Raw genomic sequence first — 21127 nt, forward strand, 5'->3', positions numbered from 1 at the left:
CATAAATATGTACAGCGTTTCCTCCCATGCCTGCCTTTATGGGGTGGTGGTGCCAAGTGACTGTGAGATAGACTAATATGTAGAGAAAAGGGATAGGGTAAATGCTTCTGAGTAGAATGTGCATCACTGCTTCAGATCAATTCCTGCTTATTTAGTTAACCATGTATGGCACACAGTAGGTGTCCAATAGGAGTGTTTGTGTGTGAGAGTCAAGATAAGCACAGCTCCCTAAGGAGTAAGAGCCAAGGATTTTTTTTTTTTTTTTTTTTTTAAGTTTTGGGATAGGGTCTCACTCTGTTGCCTGGGCTGGAGTGCAGTGGCATGATCATGGCTCACTGCAGCCTCAACCTACTGGGCTCAAATGATTGTCCCACCTCAGCCTCCTGAGGAGTAGCTGGGATTACAGGTGCATGCCACCATGTCTGGCTAATTTTTATTTTTATTTTTTGTAGAGATGGGATCTTGCTATGTTGCCCAGGCTCGTCTTGAACTCCTGGCCTCAAGTGATCCTCTTGCCTAGGCCTCCCAAATGCTGGGATGACAGGCTATGACTGTAATCCCAACAGGCCTGGCTGATTAAAAAAAAAAATAAACATGTAAACTGAGATCATTGCTAATGGTTAATGAGTCAAGGCATACTCAGATGTGAGCCTGTCTAGGGCATCGCCTGCTGTATTCCCAGGTTTCCTTGTGTGATAGGCACATGCTCCTCAGGTGGGTCGGTTAGTGAAATGCTCTGGAGCAATGCGTGATCTTACCGTGCTGGGTTTGGGGGTGTCAGCCTTCGCACTGCTGGAGAGTGTGTGCATCTCAGACTCAGTTCTCAATTTCCTGAACCCTTTGGACCATTTCCTGTATTGCTCCCGGACCTGCAGAGGCAAAGCGTGCCCTGGGTCAGCTCATGGAAAGCAGTGAGGACAGGAAGAGTACCGGGTGGGAGCTGGGCAGCGGTACCTGCTGGCTGAGGAGGCAGTACACCAGGAAGATGAAGACGCCCTGCAGGCTGTTGATGATGGTGAAGAGGTAGGCCATGACCCGAGCAGCCGGACCCACCTGCAAGATGCCCAGACACCACGTGCAGCCCAGGATGAACAGCTGAATTGTCGCTTTAAATGCCAGCATCCTGCATTGAATAAGAAAGGAGGCTGGTGATGCACCCAGAGAAACAGAATCAAGGCTATTTCATCTGTGCCCATGGAGTCCTCTGCCCTCCCCTGTAGATGATTTCTCAGACTGGGCTGTGATCAGCTTAGATCTTTACTGTCAATGATAGCCCACAATAGAAATGCCACCTGGGGCCAGGCGCGGTGGCTCACATCTGTAATCCCAGCACTTTGGGAGGCCGAGGCAGGCGGATCACCTGAGGTCAGGAGTTTGAGACCAGCCCAACCAACATGGTGAAACCCGGTCTTTGCTAAAAATAATACAAAAATTAGCCAGGCGTGGTGGAGGGCGCCTGTAATCCCAGCTACTCAGGAGGCTGAGGCAGTAGAATCGCTTGAACCCGGGAGGCGGAGGTTGCAGTGAGTCGAGATAGCGCCACTGCACTCCAGCCTGGGAGTGACAGAGCAAGACTCCATCTCAAAAAAAAAAAAAAAAAAAAAAAAAAAAAGGTTAGTTTTGAACATGCAAAGAGATTTCTGTGTTCATGAACTACACAGTCTCTTCAAATCACCAATACAACCAAAGCATGACATATGAAATTTGGAAACGATAATGACAGGAACCTAGAAGAAAGCTCATTAATTTTGCACAAGGGTGCCTGGAACAACAAACTGCTCAAGCCCTACAGAGGAATTTTTAAATTTATTTTTATTTATTTATTTATTTTTTTGAGATGGAGTCTCGCTCTGTCACCCAGGCTGGAGTGCAGTGGCGCGATCTCGGCTCACTGCGACCTCCGCCTCCTGCGTGCAAGTGATTCTCCCACCTCAGCCTCCTGAGTAGCTGGAATTATAGATGCCCACCACCACGCCTGGCTAATTTTTGTATTTTTAGTAGAGACAAGGTTTCACCATGTTGGCCAGGCTGGTCTTGAACTCGTGACCTCAAGTGATCCGCCTAGCTTGGCCTCCCAAAGTGTTAGGATTACAGGCTTGAGCCACCATGCCCGGCCCCCGTAGAGGATTTAATGTTGATTAGGATTTTCCCAGAGGGAGGATTGCATGAGGAGTGATGAGGAGCCTGAACTGAGGATACGGTATGAAGGTGCAGGCTGGGCTGTGGGAACAGACATGAAAACGTACACATTCTTTGCACTGTTTTTTTTTGAGTTGGAGTCTCGCTCTGTCACCCAGGCTGGAGTGCAATGGTGCAGTCTCGGCTCACTGCAACCTCTGCCTCTCAGGTTCAAGCAATTCTCCTGCCTCAGCCTCCCAAGTAGCTGGGATTACAGGCGCAGGCCACCACAACCCCCTAATTTTTGTATTTTTAGTAGAGACGGGGTTTCACCATGTTGGTCAGGCTGGTCTCTTTGGCCAAGCTAGTCTCGAACTCCCTACCTTGTGATCTGTCCCCTCCAACCCTTGGCTCCCCAAAGTGCTGGGATTACAGGCATGAGCCACCGTGCCCGGCCTTCTTTGTATTTTAAAAGTGCTAACTTCTTTGCACTTTTGTTACAGGACTGCTTACAAAAGTCCAAAGAAGTTTTTAACCTTTTAGTTTATTGATTCATAATGTTTGTACATCTTTATGGGGACATACATGATGTTTTGCTAACATGTATAGAGTGTGTCATGATTAAGTCAGGGTATTCAGGATATCTGTCACTTTGAGTGTCTATCATTTGTATGTGTTGGGAACACTTTAAATTTTCCCCTCTACCTATTTTGAAATATACAATATATTGTGAACTAGAGTCACCCTACTCTGCCATCCAACATTATAACTTACTCCTTCTATCTGACTCTATGTTGTACCCATTAACCAACCCCTCTTCATCACCTTGCCTACTCACACACCTTGTCCAGCCTCTGGAATCTATCATTCTACTTTCTTTTTCTTTTTATTTTTTGAGGCAGAGTCTCGCTCTGTCGCCCAGGCTGGAGTGCAGTGGTGCGATCTCGGCTCACTGCAACCTCCGCCTCCTGGGTTCAAGCGATTCTCCTGCCTCAGCCTCCTGAGTAGCTGGGATTACAGGCGCCCCCCACCACGCCCAGCTAACTTATCATTCTACTTTCTGCCTCCATGAGATCAGCTTCTTTAGCGCCTCTCTATGTAAGTGACAGCGTATGCTATTTGTCTTTTTGTGCCTGGTTTATTTCACTTAACAGAATGACCTCCAGTTTCATCCATGTTGCTGCAAATGACATGGTTTCATTCTGTTTCGTGGTCGAATCATATCCTATTTTGTATGTATACCATTTACCAGCCAATGAAGATTCTTCCGGTTGCTCTGGGATTCACTAACTGAGATTAGACATGGACAAAACATTTTGCTCGGGGTGTCAACAGGATACCACTGAATCTGAGACGGCTGCCATAGAAGGATGGCTGCATCTGTTTACTCTGGGTGCCTTCAAAAGACCCTGAGATGGGACCTCAGTGGCTGTTGAGGCACATGGCTTGGCTCTTGGGAACCATACAGGACTGTGTTGTTGTCACCCCCTTCTCCATCTTACCTTGTGTTCTGGAGGGTGGACACTTCATTATTGAGGGAGGAGAGTCTGTTTTTCAAAATCCAGAGAGTCACCAGAAGGAGAGCTAAATTCACCTTCAGGAAACCACAGAAGATTCGTTGAATAGAATTTGAAACCCATTATCTCTCTCTCTCTTCTTTTTTTTTTTTTTTTGGTCAGACAGGGTCTTGCTCTGTTGCCCAGGCTGGAGTATGGCGGTGCAATCTCAGTTCACTGCAACCTCCGCCTCCCAGGTTCGAGCGATTCTCCTGCCTTGGCCTCCCAAGTACAGGCACCCACCACCATGCCTGGCTAATTTTTTATTTTTAGTAGAGACAGGGTTTCACCATGTTGGCCAGGCTGGTCTTGAACTCCTGACCTCAAGTGATCTGCCCGCCTTGGTCTCCCAAAGTGTTGAGATTACAGGCGTGAGCCACCACATCAGGCCTGAAGCCCATTATCTCTTCATCTTAGCCTGTCTAATATGAGTTATACACGTAAGTCTTTTTCTTAAATATTGAGTAACAGTGTTAGAGTTTGAAGATTCAAGAGTGGTCTTAGGAAACCTAACCCAACCCATGACAACCCAAGGGGCATTCCTGCTCTTGTCACCATCTTTATTATCTTGCTTTTCTAATGACCCTCAGCGGGGCAGCGAGGATGCTTAGATGATGTCACTTACAGAGAAGATGGCACAGACAGGTCCAAGGAAGCCCCATATAAATCCCTTTTCTGGTTGGAGCCAGCAGCTGAACAAGAGAGAGAGATTAAAAAAAAAAAAAAGCATCAGTTTTTGGAGATATGGAACAGTTATGTAAATCTATTCCTTCCCTCCTCACCACTTCCTCCCTTCCTTCCTACATCAACAGTATTGAGTGTTTCTTTAGCGATAGGGTCTGTGGTTGGCTCTGAAGATACAGTGGTGAGATCTAAGAACACGGTCTTAGATCCCCAAAATTTCAACTCAGGGAGGATACACGCAATTAGACACATTCTAACAATGAAACAAAAATGGAAGGTTGTGCCAGGCACAGTGGCTTACACCAGGACTTTGGGAGGCCAAGGTGGGAGGATTGCTTGAGGCCAGGAGTTTGAGACCAGCCTGAGCAACATAGCAAGACCCCATTTCTACAAAAAAAAAAAAAAAAAAAAAAAAGTCCAGGTGTGGTGGTTCACACCTGTATTCTCAGTTACTTGGGAAACTGAGTGGGGAGGATCACTTGAGTCTAGGAGGTTGAGACTGCAGTGAGCTGTGATTGCACCACTGCACTCCGGCCTGGGCAACAGAGCAAGACCTACATGGCAGCATTTTAAATTTCTATTTAAAATAGAAAATGAGTCCAGGTGCAGTGGTTCATGCCTGCAATCCCAGCACTTTGGGAGGCTGAGGCAGGTGGATCATTTGAGGTCAGGAGTTCGAGACCAGCCTGCCCAATGTTGTGAAATCCTGTCTCTACTAAAAACACACAAAAAATGAGCTGTGTGTGGTGGCGCACACCTGTAATCCCAGCTACTCGGGAGGCTTGAACCCAGGAAACAGAGAGCAGAGGTTGCAGTGAGCCGAGATTACGCCACCGCACTCCAGCCTGGGTGACAAAGTGTTTCTAAATAAATAACTAAATATAAAATGACTGAATGGTCTCTTAAAATTCCTTTCTATGGCTGAATAATATTTCACTGTGGATATGTTACTTTTTTATCCATTCATAAGTGATAGGCATTGTTTCCAATTTTTGACTCCTTTAAATAATGCTTCTATGAGCATTCATGTACAACATGTTGCTAAACGTTTAGTTTAGGTTCAGAGGTACATTGTGTAGGTTTGTTATGTAGGTCAATTGCACGTTGCGGCGGTTTGGCGTACAGATTATTTTGTCACCCGGGTCATCAGCACAGTGATCTATAGGTCGTCTATTTATCCTCACCCTCCTCCCACTTTCTACCCTCAAGTACGCTTTGGTGTCTGAAGTTCCCTTGTGTCCATGGGTACCCAGTGTTTAGCTCCTACTTATAAGTGAGAACATGTGGTATTTGATTTTCTGTTTCTGAATTCACTTAGGATAATGGCCTCCAGCTCCATCCATATTGCTGCAAAGGACATGATCTCGTTATTTTATTTTATTTTTTTTGAGATGGAGACTCACTCTATCGCCAGGCTGGGGTGCAATGGTGCCATCTTGGCTCACTGCAACCTCCGCCTCCCAGGTTCCAGCAATTCTCCTGCCTCAGCCTCCCCAGTAGCTAGGATTACAGGCACCCACCACCTCACCCAGCTAACTTTTGTATTTTTAGTAGAGACAGGGTTTCACCATGTTGGCCAGGATGGTCTCAATCTCTTGAACTCGTGATCCGCTTGCCTCGGCCTCCCAAAGTGCCGGTTTTACAGGCGTGAGCCACCGTACCCGGCTGACATTGTTATTTTTTATGATTGCATCATTTACAAGTTTTTGCGTGGACATCTGTTTTCATTTGTTCTGGGTATATACCTGGGTCATATGGTAGCTCTGTGGTTAACTTTTGGAGGATTGGTGTTAATAATTCACAAAACCAAAAACAGCAAAAGAGGAAGCACTTCCCAAATCTTCTACGAGGCCAGTATTACTCTGACACCAAACCCAGAAATAGACATCACAAGAAAATAAAACTGCAGACCAAAATCCTTTATGAAAATGAATGCAAAAATCCTCAAAAAATACTAGCCGACCAAGTCCTGCAACATATTAAAAGGATTATATACCATGACCAGGTGGTAATTATCCCAGGAATGTAGGCTAGTTTAATATCTAATCATCCATCAATGTAATACACATATTAATAGAATAAAGGATTAAAATTATATGATCACATTATAGTTATATAATTATATAATCATATAATTATATGATCACATTATAAGATCACAGTTTAATTATATAACCATATAATTAACTATATATAACCATATAATATTCCCCAGGACTCAAAGGTAAATAACCATATATAACTGTATAATTATAATGTGATCTTTTTTTTTTTTTTTTTTGAGACGGAGTCTTGCTCTGTCCCCCAGGCTGGAGTGCAGTGGCGCGATCTTGGCTCACTGCAAGCTCCGCCTCCCGGGTTCACGCCATTCTCCTGCCTCAGCCTCCTGAGTAGCTGGGACTACAGGCGCCTGCCGCCAGGCCCAGCTATTTTTTGTATTTTTAGTGGAGATGGGGTTTCACGGTTGTCTCGATCTCCTGACCTTGTGATCTGCCCGCCTCGGCTTCCCAAAGTGTTGGGATTACAGGCGTGTGCCACCGCGCCTGGCCGTGATCATATAATTTTAACCCTTTATTCTATTATGTGTATTAATAGAACAAAAGATTAAGTAATTAAGTAATCATATAGTTATATATGATTATATAATTATAATGATATAATATATGATTATATAATTTAATGTGATAATATAATTTATAATTATATAATATAATTATCATATTTGATTATATACTTATATAATATATAAATTACATAGATATGTATTTATATATAAATTACATATAAAATAGTCTAATATAAGTATATAATTATAATGTGATCATATAATTTTTATCCCATATAAGTAAAAATTATATGCTTCTGAAATGCATTTGACAAAATCAAACACAGTTTCATCACCAAAATACCCAACACACTAGGAATAGAAAAGAATTTCTTTAACCTGAAAATGGGTATCTATGAAAAATCCTCAGCTAACATCATACATTAATGAGAATAGACTCAGTGCTTTCTCCCTAAGTTCAGGAGCAAGACAACACTGTCTGCTGTTCTAGTCAACAGTGTCCTGGAGGGTTCAACCAGTGCAACTAGCAAACAAACAAACAAACAAACAAACAAGCTAGAAAAGTACCTGGCAAAAAGTAAGCATCTCGTAAATCTTAACTATGACAATATCAATTATTTGGGTTATTCAAATCAGGTCTACTTTTTCAAATGAAAAATTGAAGCATCCTAAAAGATCTGGATAAAGTAGGTTAGATATTAAACAAATGCTATCATGAGCACTTTGGTTTCATTCTTGCTATTTCAATGAGAGAGATTTAAATACATTATCCCTAACTATTATTAGTATCTTTTAGAGACATGGTCTCTCTCTCTTGCTCAGGCTGGAGTGCAGTGGTGTAATCATAGCTCACTGCAACCTCGAACTCCTGGGCTCAAGCGACCCTCCCATCCCAGCCTCCTGAGTAGCTAGGACTACAGGTGTGTGCCAGTATGCCCTGCTAATTTTTTAAATTTTGTAAAGAAGGGGTCTTGCTGTGTTGCCCAGGCTGGTCTCAAGATCCTGGGCTCAAGTGATCCTCCTGTGTCAGCCTCCCAAAGCACAGGGATTCCAGGCGTGAGCCACTGAGCCTGACCCTCCTTAATTATTATAATCTTCTAGCAGAAAGATGCCCTGGGGATTATGACACAGTGTCTTTGTCCTCTTTATGCTTTCCAAAGACTTGCCCTTTATTTCATTCAGAAAATTTCCGAAAACCCTCTTCTACAATGCCTAGTTTGAAATGTAATCGAAATAAACTCAATAGCTAAGAATGAGGAGCTGCAGTGTAATCCAACCAACAGAGCCTAAAATCCCTACTGATCTAATTAAAAGCAGGTATCATAAAAATGCTATCTAGGTTCTAGCAATGGCCACGGTTATGCCGGAGAAGATAAGGACTGTGGGAATTTGCACTAACCGGGAAGGTGTTCCATAAAGGTGAGGCCTGGAGGCTGCAGAAATGGCCACTATCACAGCTGGGACTCCATAGCCCATAGGGAACATGAGCTTCTTCGTGAATCTGTTGATGTTTGAGTAGTTGACCACCATCAGGTTCCGTGCAGTGAGGAAGAGGTACAGGGCCTCCAGCAGCATCCAGGTGAAGGCGGCCAGGTAGAGATAATGCAAGGCACCGGCGATGATGGCGCACAGCACCTGGGGGAGAAGTAAGAGACGCCCAGAGCGGCGGTCAGATTTGAGTGTGACCCATGGCTTCTCCTGTACCATGCCGTTGGGGAGAATTCTGAGATATTTGATGGCATTGTAGAGAATATTTGCTTTGTAGTTGAGTCAGGCAATGGGAAATTGGTGGTGTTCTCTTCTAATATTCCCCAGGACTCAAGGGCCTATATATATATACACACATACACACACACACACACATATAGATACACGTATATATACACACACACATATACATACACACACACACACATACACACAGATACACGTATATACACACACACATATACACACATGTACCTATTTGTGTACACACACATACATATACACATACATATATATACACACATATATAAAAATATATATACACACACACATATATATACATTTTTTTTTTGAGACAGAATTTCACTCTTGTTGCCCAGGCTGGCGTGCAATGGTGCGATCTCGGCTCACTACAACCTCCACCTCCTGGGTTCAAGCGGTTCTCTTGCCTCAGCCTCCTGAGTAACTGGGATTACAGGCATGTGCCACCACGCCTGGCTAATTTTGTATTTTTAGTTTTATTTTTATTTTGTATTGTATTTTGTATTTTTAGTAGAGACGGGGTTTCTTCATGCTGGTCAGGCTGGTCTAGAACTCCCGACTTCAGGTAATCCACCCCCCTCGGTCTCCCAAAGTGTTCGGATTACAGGCGTGAGCCACCACGCCCCGCTGGGCCATTATATTAAGGAATCCAATGCCACATCATTCCATGAGCCAGCATCCTCTGCGTCAAGGAAGGGAGCCCCCTGGAACACCGCTGTCAATACCTCATGTTCGGTTCGATCAATCCCCACGAGGAAGAGGAGGTGGGCCAGGAGGAGGCAGAGCGAGAGCTGCAGATGCAGCGAGGTGCTGGTGTTCTGGATGGCTTTGCACAGGAGGAAGGTGAGGGCTGCCAGGAGGAGGCACAGCAGAGAGAGGCTCAGCCCCATGTAGGTGATGACAGTCAGCACAGGATCCTCCTCCTGGGACCCCAAAAAGAAGAGTTCACAGTTACGCTTTCTTGCTCTGGGGTAATGACCCCACCACCATTTTTAATTTTTATTTTGGCATAGCACATTCAAGAATGAGGCAGCCAGGTAAATTTGTGAAGGTGTCATCAATTTAATTTAATTTGTGAAGTTGTCACCTGAGCCTCTTGGGTGTCTGGGAATACAAGGGTAGTCATGCAGGTGACAACAGGTGTGCATTATAGTCATGTATGGCACCATGCCCTGCTAACTTTTTTTTTTTTTTTTTTTTTGACAGAGTCTTTCTCTGTCGCCCAGGCTGGAGTACAGTGGCGCGATCTTGGCTCACTACAACCTCTGCCTCCCTGGTTCAGGCAATTCTCTGCCTCAGCCTCCCGAGTAGCTGGGATTACAGGCGCCCACCACCACGCCCGGATAATTTTTGTATTTTTAATAGAGACGGGGTTTCACCATCTTGGCCAGTCTGGTCTTGAACTCCTGACCTTGTGATCCACCCACCTCGGCCTCCCAAAGTGCTGGGATCACAGGCGTGAGCCACCACACCCGGCCTAACTTTTTAAAAATTTTTATAGAGACAGGATCTTTCTGTGTTGCCCAGTCTGGTCTCGGATTCCTGGGCTCAGGTGATCCTCCCGCTTCAGCCTCCCAAAGCACAGGGATTTCAGGTGTGAGCCCGTTAGGTTTCGAAGGGAAGGTGAGGGTTAAAGAAAGACAGAGAGAGAGAGGAGAGAGAGAGAGAGTTGGCAGCTCTACAGCAATGCAGGTTTATGTCCAGCATGAGACCTGTGGAGCGGGGAGCTAGCTGCGTGCCAGAATCCGCCGCCGCTTACAGGCTGGGGTAGTTACAAGTCTGGGCAAGAGGGGCTGGGTGGTATGGCTTGCTGTCTGGGAGGATATTGATAAGATGTTCCTGCGATGGAAAACAAAAGGGTGGTTTGGCCCTTTTTCCCGCAGGATCTGATAGTGATGTCCCTTGGATCTACTCCAAGTGATGAGATAAGAAAGTCAGGTGGGCCAGACGTGGTGGCTCACACCTGTAATCCCAGCACTTTGGGAAGCCGAGGCGGGTGGAACTTGAGGTAAGGAGTTCGAGACCAGCCTGGCCAACTTGGTGAAACCTTGTCTCTAGTAAAAACACAAAAATTAGCCAGGCATGGTGGTGCATGCCTGTAGTCCCAGCTACTCAGGAGGCTAAGGAAAGAGGATCTCTTGAGCCCAGGAGGTCAAGCCTGCAGTGAGTTATGACTGTGCCAATGTACTCCAGCCTGGGTAACAGAGACCCCGTCTAAAAAAAAAAAAAAAACAAAAAGGCAGAGTTTACCCTGGGTGGGCCAGACCTAATCAGATGAGCCTTTACAAGATCTGGGCTCTTCCTGGAGAATCAGATTCAAAACTTGTGATGGTTAATACTGGATGTCAACTGGATTGGATTGAAGGATGCAAAGTATTGATCTTGGGTGTGTCTGCGAGGGTGTTGCCAAAGGAGATTAACATTTGAGTCACTGGGCTGGGGAAGGCAGATCCACTCTTAATCTGGGTGGGCACCATCTAATCAGCTGCCAGCGTGGCTAGAATATAAGCAGGCAGAAAAATGTGAAAAGAGAGACTGGCCTAGCCTCCCAGCCTACAGCTTCCTCCTGTGCTGGATGCTTCCTGCCCTCGAACATCGGACTCCAAGTTCTTCAGTTTTGGGACTCGGATGGGCTCTCCTTGCTCCTCAGCCTGCAGATGGCCTATTGTGGGACCTCGTGATCTTGTGAGTTAATACTTAATATACTCCTATATATATATAGGAGTATATTATATATACGAGTATATATACATATATACTATATATATTCCATTATATATATGAATATATATAATATATATAATATATGAATATATAATGGAATATATATAGTATATATGCATATATACTCGTATATATGTATATATACTCATATATATAGTATATATGTATATATACTCATATATATACATATATGTGTGTGTGTGTGTATATATATTCCATTAGTTCTGTCCCTCTAGAGAACCCCGACTGATACAAACCTTAAGAAGGATTCCGCATCAAGGAATATGTTTTCCTTGACCTCCAGATAGGAATGCTGAAAGGTTGCCAGAGGGTCATGTGAGAAAGGATGTGAGTGTCCTCTAGGAACTGAATGCCATGCCTTCCTGACAGCTAAGAAAGTGAGATCTCAGTCCTACAATCACGAGAAACTGAATTCTGCCAGCAACCAGGGAGCCTGGAGAAGGACCTCAAGTCTCCGATGAAACGGCAGCCCGGGGGGTGGGGCGACACGATGATTTCAGTCTTGTAAGACCCTGAGCAGAAAAGCCATCTTGCTATGCCAGCTTGCTGACCCATAGCTGTGAGATAATGCATTTTTTTAAAGGCTGCTACGTCTGTGGGGATTTGTTACACAGTAATAAATGCAGAGTACAGCCTCTCCTAAGGGTCTCACCTGTACATCGTAGGGGGCCATGAGGACTGCAAAGCTGCTCAGGTGGGTGCAACGGCAGATGGTGCTGGTATCTCTGGTGCCCATTGTGCTGCAGCCTGTGGTGGCCCAATGACCACATCCATTCTGGCCACGCTCCCAGAAGACACAGAACACTTTCCGTCTTGGTATGACCGACTGCAGGAACAGAACACAGGTGTGGGCCGGGCATGGCGGCTCACGCCTGTAATTCCAGTACTTTGGGAGGCTGAAGCAGGTGGATCACTTGAGATCAGGAGTTTGAGACCAGCATGGCCAACATGGTGAAACCCCATTTCTACTAAAAAAAAAAAAAAAAAAAAAAAAGTACAAAAATTAGCCAGGCGTAGTAGCACACACCTGTAATCCCAGCTACGAGGGAGGCTGAAGCAGGAGAATCACCCGAACCTGGGAGGCGGAGGTTGCAGTGAGCTGAGATTGTGCCACTGCACTCCAGTCTGGCTGACAGAGTGAGACTCTGTCTCAAAAAAAAAAAAAAAAAAAAGAAAGAAAGAAAGAAAAAGAACCCATGTGTGAGCTGGTGGGTGGGTCTGATGCTCAGAGATGCTTACCCAAAGCCGGCTTGGGAAGGACTGACTTTCCTGGGGAGATAATGTACCCGTAAGAGACCCGTGAGCCCCAGGGCTGAGCTGGGCAGCAAGGCTATGCCTGGACTCAGACTCCCCACCCACCCCCACCACCCCACCAGCACTCACACGGTGGGAGAAGGTGAAGGTAACTGGGGAGCTGAAGTTTTGGGTGTCATTGTTGCTCAGAAAGGCAGAGATGACATCTGAGAGCAGGATGGGGAGCAAGCCCTGGTGTGTCTCATTCAGAACCACCTGTTTCTCAGGCTCCGAGACCAGGGGGGCCTCAGCCAGCAACTTGCCCATCCCTGGAACGGAGACAAGGCCCACCACAGAAGGGCCTGCGGGACAGGGCCAAGATTGAATCTTGGAGTAGGTTGAATCTCTGGGTCCACACCAGAGTTCCTCTGCCCCGCACAGAACTTTCTACTCATGGAGATGGGCTACCTTCCTTTGGCTTCACCCGTCCCACACTTTCCTTCAATCTTTAGTTCTATATGTATCACATCCTGTAGGACAAGGCCGCGGTTAATATCTCGGGGTCCCCAACAAGGTCCCTTCCTCTTCAGATAGGCTCTCCTCTTACAGCCCCACCCCACCCACCTCACACTTTCCTTTAATCTTTAAATCTCTTAGTTTTCACATTCTTGGGCATCTTGTCCCACCACGAAGCTTCACTGACCACCTCCCCATCTCAGCCATTACCTGGGTCACCAGATTTCTGTGCCAGACTCCAGTCCAGCTGCATCGTTGCCTGATTCTGTCTCAAGGTGACATTCCTGTCTACTTGCTTCTGCACCTCCAGGGAAAATTCTGTGAGTTGTGGGAATTATATAAGGGGAATTAGGTTAGGAATCGTGCCTACAGTGGTTGATATACTATGACTTAATTTATATACTATATACACATATAGGCTGAAGTTACAAAATATCAGAAGAGAAGAGTATGAGCAACTGTATATCCACAAAGTAGATAACCTAGATGAAATGGACACATTCCTAGTGACACGCAAACCACTGAAACCAACTCAAGAAGAAATAGAAGATCAGCCGGGCGTGGTGGCTCATGCCTGTAATCCCAGCACTTTGGGAGGCCAAGGCGCGCGGATCACGAGGTCAGGAGATCAAGAGCATCCTGGCTAACAAGATGAAACTCCATTTCTACTAAAAATAAAAAAAAAACAAAAACAAAAAAAAAAACCCGTTTCTACTTAAAAAAAATACAAAAAATTAGCCGGGCGTGGTGGTGGGCGCCTGTAGTCCCAGCTACTCGGGAGGCTGAGGCAGGAGAATGGTGTGAACCTGGGAGGCAGAGCTTGCAGTGAGCTGAGATCGCGCCACTGCACTCCAGCCTGGGTGACAGAGTGAGACTCCGTCTCAAAAAAAAAAAAAAAAAAGAAGAAGAAATAGAAGATCTGAACAGACCTACAGACCTATAACAGATTACACAGATTACATCAGTAATGAAAATCTCTCAAAATGAACAACCCAGACCAGATGACTTCACTGGTGAATTCTACCAATAGCTTAAAAAAAAATGAACATGAATCTTTTACGTGTTCAAAAATATGGAAGGGGAGGAAATACTATTTAAATAATTTTATGAGGCCAATATTGCTCTGAGGTCAGGAGTTCGAGACCAGCCTGGCCAACATGGCGAAACCCTGTCTCTACTAAAAATACAAAAAAATTAACCAGGTGTGTAGGCACATGCCTGTAATCCCAGCTACTTGGGAGGCTGAGGCAGGAGAATTGCTTGAACCTAGGATGCGGAGGTTGCAGTGAGCCGAGATTGTGCCACTGCACTCCAGTCTGGATGACAGAGCAATAGATAAAGACATAACAAGAAAATAAAATTATAGACTAATATTTCTTATGGACATAGATGCAAAAATTTTCAGCAAAAATATTAGGAATACATTTTACCAAGGAGACTCAGACTTATGGGAAAGTTTTTTGAGTTTTTTTTTTTTTTTTTTTTGAGACAAAGTCTTACTCTGCTGGTCAGGCTAGAGTGCAGTGGCACGATCATAGCTCACTGCAGTTTCCTGGGCTCAAGCAATCCTTCCAACTCAGCCTCCCAAGTAGCTGGCACTACAGTTGCTCGCTATCACACCCAGCTAATTTTTAAATTTTCTGTGGAGATGGTGTTTCAGTATGTTTCCAAGGCTGGGCTTGAGCTCTCGGGCTCAAGCAATTCTCCCACCTTGGTGACCTCTGACAATGTTGGGCGTGAGCCACTGCTTCTGGCCTACAAAAGTGTTTGAAAGAAATAAAAGGCCCTCTCTAAATGGAAAGACATCCTATGTTCATGGATTGGAAGAATTTCTATTGTTAAGACAGCAATACTCCCCCAAAGTGGTCTACAGACTCAATGCAATCCCTATCAATATTTTAACCTATTATTATTTTGCAGAATAAGAAAAGTTCATCTTAAAATTCATATGGTGTTGTAAGGAATCCAAATACCCAAAAACAATCTTGAAGAAGAACAACAAGGTTGGAGGATTCACACTTACTGATTTCAAAACTTACTACAAACTGACAGTAATACTGGCATAAGGATATAACAGAATAGAATTGAGAGTCCAGGAATGAACCCATCCATCTTATGGTCAGTTGATTCTCAACAAGGGGTGCCAAGACTATTCAATGGGAGAAAGAATAATCTCTTCAACAAATGGTGCTGGGATGACTGGATAGTAACATGCAAAATAAGGAAGTTGTGACCCTACCTCACAGAACAAAAATTAACTCAAAATAAGCCAGTGACCTAAGTTTAGAAGCTAAAACTGGAATGCTTAGGAGGAAACAGGGGTAAATCTTCCTGGTCTTGGATTTGGTAATGAATTCTTTTTTTATTTTTATTTTTGAGACAGAGTCTTGCTCTGTCATCCAGGCTGGAGTGCAGTGGCACAACCTTGGCTCACTGCAACTTCTGCGTCCCAGGTTCAAGCAATTCTCCTGCCTCAGCCTCCCGAGTAGCTGGGATTACAGGCATGTGCCAACACACTTGGTTAATTTTTTTTGTATTTTTAGTAAAGACAAGGTTTCGCCATGTTGGCCAGGCTGGTCTCGAACTCCTGACCTCAGGTGATCTGCCCGCCTCGGCCTCCCAAAGTGTTGTGATTACAGGCGTAAGCCACCACCCCCAGTCAACGAATTCTTAAATATGACACCAATTGCACATGCAACAAAAGAAAAAATAGATAAAATAAATGTCTTCAAAATTTAAAACATCTATTCATTAAAATGAAAAGACAATAAAGAAAATGAAAGACAGTCTACAGAATGGGAGAAAATATTTTGCAAATCATTTATCTCACATGGTCTACTATCAGAATGTATAATGAATGCTTACAACTGGACAACCAAAAGGCAAACAGCACAATTCAAAACAGGCAAAGGATTTGAATAGACATTTCTCCCAAAATGACATGCAAATGGTGGGCAAACACATGAAAAGATGTTAAACATTGTTAGTTATTAGGGAAGGGCAAATCCAAACCTCAATGAGATATCACCTCACCAGTAAAGCAGCGTAAATCCCCAAGCGTAAATACCCAAGGTTCATTGTCTCACACCAGGGAAACTGAGGACTTGGACACATAAGAAGTGAGTTTAAGAGTGGAGACAGGGGCTCCCAAGTGTGGCTTCCGGTTGCGTAGTGAAATGCACGAAGTGTTATAGATGAGCTTGGGTAGGTAGTGTCTGATTTACATAAGGCTCAAAGATTGGTCGGAACAGGTGAGTCATTGACATGGAGCATGAAGAAGCTGGCTGCCCCAGCCTAATCTTTTATTATGCAAATGAATTCTTTACCTGGCTGGCTCCATGTTGCCTGCTTCTGTACTGTACACGTGGCTGACGAAGATAAGGGAAGAGGGAGCTTCCATGTTGAACATGCCTGGCCCCCAGGTAGCCTTTTCCTATTGGCACAGCTGCTGGCATTCACCTGTGCCAGCTTCCAGCTTGCTTCTCTATGTCTGCAGCTTGATTTTTCAGGCTGCTCGTTGTTAGACAAGAAATGATTTGGGGGCTGTTTTTTATTAAAAGGGAAACCTTACTGAGGACTCTCTTACCTTTGCTAACTGCCTAAATAATTTCTTTTTCACTCCTGTATCACTGGGATGAAGAGAGGTAGGTTAACAGGTACAGACATACAGTTAGATAAAAAGTATAAGTTCTATTTTTTTTTAGACGGAGACTCGCTCTGTCACCCAGGCTGGAGTGCAGTGGCCAGATCTCAGCTCACTGCAAGCTCCGCCTCCCGGGTTCACGCCATTCTCCTGCCTCAGCCTCCCGAGTAGCTGGGACTACAGGTGTCCGCCACCATGCTTGGCTAATTTTTTGTATTTTTAGTAGAGACGGAGTTTCACCGTGTTAGCCAGGATGGTCTTGATCTCCTGACCTCGTGATCCACCCATCTTGGCCTCCCAAAGTGCTGGGATTACAGGCGTGAGCCACCATGCCCCACGCAAGTGTTTGACAGCAGAGCAGAGTGACTATAATTAACAAGAAGGTATGATATATTTCAAAGTAGCTAGAAAAGGGGACTTAAATTGTTCCCAACACATAAAAATGGTAAGTACTCAAAGTGGTGGATACCTCAGATGCCCTGGCTTGATCGTTACACATTCTAGGCAAGCAACAAAGTATCACATGTACTCATAAATATGTAAGATATTATGTATCAATAAAAGCAATTAAAAAACAGAACCAAAGAAAATAAAACGGAAGTAACCAGTTTTGCTGAAGGTGTGGAGATGATAACCCATGTATGTTTCTGGTGGGGATTTAGGACGGTGCAGCCGCTTTGGAAAAACGGTTTGGTGGTTCCTCCAAAAGTTGAACATAGAATTACCGTATCACCCAGCAGTTCCACTCCTTAGTAGATACCCCAGATAACCGAAAACAGTTATTCAACCCAAAATGTGTCCACCAATATTCATAAGAGTCCTATTCACACCAGCCACCTAAACCAAAAATTAAATTAGAAATCCTGGCCGGGCGCAGTGGCTCACGCCTGTAATCCCAGCACTTTGGGAGGCCGAGACGGGCGGATCACGAGGTCAGGAGATCGAGACCATCCTGGCTAATAACACGGTGAAACCCCGTCTCTACTAAAATATACAAAAAACTAGCCGGGCGAGGTGGCGGGCGCCTGTAGTCCCAGCTACTCAGGAGGCTGAGGCAGGAGAATGGCGTGAACCCGGGAGGCAGAGCTTGCAGTGAGCTGAGATTGTGCCACTGCACTCCAGCCTGGGCGACAGAGCGAGACTCTGTCTCAAAAAAAAAAAAAAAAAAAAAGAAAGAAATCCTCTCCCGCCCCCCCAAAAACCATCTGAATGGGCTTCCCTTTTGGCCAGGGCACTCTCAATTTAACCGGAAAGACTAGTTCAGGCTATGGTGGGAAGTGGGGGGGTCTGACATGCCTCCTTATGCCCTGCTCCCTTTTGGAGTTCAGGAAAAGCTGACCAGCATTTAACATCAACACAGACCTTTAGTCTAATAAGAAACATTTACAATCTATTCTCTCTGAAGCCTGATACCTGAAGGGTTCGTCTGGATGACAGAATTTCGGCCTTCACAGCCCCTTATTGTAATCCAGACATTCTTTTCTATTGATAATAACTCCTTCAACCAACTGCCAATCAGAAAAGCTTAAATCTACCTATAATCTGGAAGCACCCACCCCACATCTCCACTTCGGATTGTCCTGCCTTTCTGGAGTGAACCAATGTGTATTTTAAATGTATTTGATTGTTGTTTCACATCCTCCTAAAATGTGTAAAACCAAGCCAGGCACTGTGGCTCATGCCTGAAATTCCAGCACTTTGGGAGGCCGAGGCAGGTGGCTCACAAGGAAAGGAGATCGAGACAATCCTGGTTAACATGGTGAAACCCCATCTCTATTGAAAACACACAAAAAAGTTAGCCAGGTGTGGTGTTGGGTGCCTGTAGTCCCAGCTACTTGGGAGGCTGAGGCAGGAGAATCACTTAAACCTGGGAGGTGGAGGCTGCAGTGAGCCGAGATTGCACCACTGCACTCCAGCCTGGGTGACACAGCAAGACTCTGTCTCCAAAAGAAAACAACAACAACAACAACAACAACAACAACAAAAACCAAGCTGCGCCATGACCACCTTGTGATATAGAAGTTAAAAAGGAATTATTTAGGCAGAGAGTGAGGGTAAGGAAGTCCTCAGTAAGGCTTTCCTGTTAATGAAAAGCAGCCCCTGTATCATTTTTTTTTTTTTTTTTCCTAACAAAGAGCAGCCTGCAAAATCGAGCTGCAGACATAGGCAAGCAAGCTGGAAGCTTGCACAGGTGAATGTTGGCAGCTGTGCCAATAGGAAAAGGCCACCTGGGACTAGGCATGTTGAAAGTGGCGGCTCCATCTTCCCATCTCTTTGCCAACCACGTGTACAGTAAGGAGAAGGCAAAGACTCCATTTGCATAATAAGATTAGGGTGGGGCAGCCAGCTTGTCTGCACTTTATGTAAACGTCACACCTGGTCCAACCAATCTTTGGGGCCTATGTAAATCAGACACCGACTCCTCAAGCCTGTCTATAAAATCTGGTGCACTCGGCCATGGATGGGAAGTCCCATTTGGGCATCCTTTTCTCTCACAAAAGAGGGAATTGTTCTCCTTTTTCTTTCTTTTGCCTATTAAGCCTCCACTCATAAACTTACTCCTTGTGTGTGTCCATGTCCTTAATTTTCTTGGCATGAGACAATGAACCTCGGGTATTACCCTGGACAACAACACCACTTCTCTTGGGCACATGTTCTCAGGGGCTCCTGAGGGCTCTGTCATGGGCCATGGTCATTCATACATTCATATTTAGCTCACAATAAGTCTCTTCAAATATTTTACAGAGTTTTGACTCCTTTTGTCAATAACCAAAAGCTGGAAACAACCCAAATGTCCATCAATGGATGGATTAAAAAAAAAAGTGAGGTATTCATACAATAGAATAGTATTCAGCCATGAAAAGGAATGGAATATCGATAAATGCTATGGCAGGCATGAACCACAAAGCCATTATGCTAGGTGAAACCAGCTAGACTAGATGGTCACATACTGTATGATTCCATTTATGTGAGATATCCTGATTAGGAAAATCCGTGGAAACAGAAGGCAGATTAGTGGCTGCCAGGGGTTGGAGGAAGCGAGGAATGAGGAGCGGTTGCTTACCATGTGCAGTATTCACTTTTGGGCTGATGGAAGCATTTTAGAAATACAGGTGATGGTTGTATAAATTTGTGAATATACTAGATTCTACTGAAACACACGCTTTTAAAATTTTTTCTTATTTTCATTTTTCATTTTAATTTTTTTGTTTGAGATGGAGTGGCAATGTCTCACGCAGCCTGGAGTACAGTGGTGCAAAGCTCTGCTCACTGCAACCTCTGCCTCCCAGGCTCAAGCAATTCTCCTGCCTCAGTCTCTTGAGTAGCTGGGATTACAGGTGTGTGCCACCATGGCCGGCTAATTTTTGTATTTTCAGTAGAGACAGGGTTTCACTATGTTGGCCAGGCTGGATTTGAACTCCTGACCTCAGGTGATCCACCAATTTCAGCCTCCCAAAGTGCTAGGATTACAGGCGTGAGTGCCTGGCATTATAGGCACGCTCGGCCTGAAACAGACACTTTAAAGTGGTGAACTTGATGTTACGTGAATTTTATCTTAATAAAATTAACGCCATATGCATTTTCATGCTTTAAAAATTATTATGCAGGCAGGGCATGGTGGCTCACGCCTGTAATCCCAGCACTTTGGGAGGCCGAGGCAAGCGGATCACCCACGAGGTCAGGAGATCGAGACCATCCTGGCTAACAAAGCAAAACCCCATCTCTACTAAAAATACAAAAAATTAGCTGGGCATCATGGCCGGCGCCTGTAGTCCCAGCTACAAGGGAGGCTGAGGCAGGAGAATGGCGTGAACCCGGGAGGCGGAGCTTGCAGTGAGCTGAGATCCGGCCACTGCACTCCAGCCTGGGCGACAGAGCGAGACTCCGTCTCAAAAAAAACAAAACAAAACAAAACAAAACAAAACAAAACAAAAATAAACAAACAAAAAAAGAAATCATACTTATAGATCAAATGATACTAATTTATAGTATTCCAAATTAAATAAATTGTTCTCTTTTGAAGTGATTTCTATTTTATTTTAAATCTTCATAATTATTTACTGCTGATAATTCATATTACAATGAAAATGCATATTATTTATGCATTTATTTTTCCTCTCCTTTATTTTTCTCTCTTCTTCCTCTCCTCCTCCTCCTGTCCTCCTCCTCCTCCCCTCCTCCCTTCCTCCTCTCTTCCTCTCCTCCTCCTTTTCTCCTCCTCCTCCTCTCCTCCTCCTCTCCTCTCCTCCTCCTCTCCTCTCCTCCTCCCCTCCTCCTGCTTGTTACCTCCTCCTCCTCTCCTCCTCTCCTCCTCCC

At 44.7% G+C, this 21127-nt stretch overlaps 1 protein-coding gene across 1 annotated transcript; it reads right to left on the bottom strand.

The window, feature by feature from the left end:
• Positions 1-447: 447 nt before the first annotated feature.
• On the bottom strand, positions 448-20300 carry ADGRE2 (adhesion G protein-coupled receptor E2). Its single transcript, XM_025367950.1, has 10 exons — positions 20294-20300; positions 13378-13485; positions 12802-12980; positions 12071-12244; positions 9399-9596; positions 8324-8559; positions 4300-4366; positions 3621-3712; positions 955-1123; positions 448-869 (listed from the first exon to the last, which is right to left on the bottom strand). Exons 1-10 carry the CDS (start codon positions 20298-20300, stop codon positions 711-713), a joined length of 1389 nt encoding a protein of 462 aa, XP_025223735.1. The 3' UTR covers positions 448-710.
• Between the last annotated feature and the right edge of the window lie 827 nt (positions 20301-21127).

The sequence above is a fragment of the Theropithecus gelada genome, chromosome 19 (assembly GCF_003255815.1).
Source record: "Theropithecus gelada isolate Dixy chromosome 19, Tgel_1.0, whole genome shotgun sequence".
Lineage (NCBI taxonomy): Eukaryota > Metazoa > Chordata > Mammalia > Primates > Cercopithecidae > Theropithecus > Theropithecus gelada.

What these genes read in the sequence shown, in the direction of transcription:
- ADGRE2 (XM_025367950.1), bottom strand. An exon ending in ACAGAAATCTGGTGACCCAG is followed by an intron (nt 12,981 to 13,377) that starts GTAATGGCTGAG and finishes TCTCCGTTCCAG; the next exon opens with GGATGGGCAAGTTGCTGGCT. An exon ending in CCTTCACCTTCTCCCACCGT is followed by an intron (nt 12,245 to 12,801) that starts GTGAGTGCTGGT and finishes CTGTTCCTGCAG; the next exon opens with TCGGTCATACCAAGACGGAA.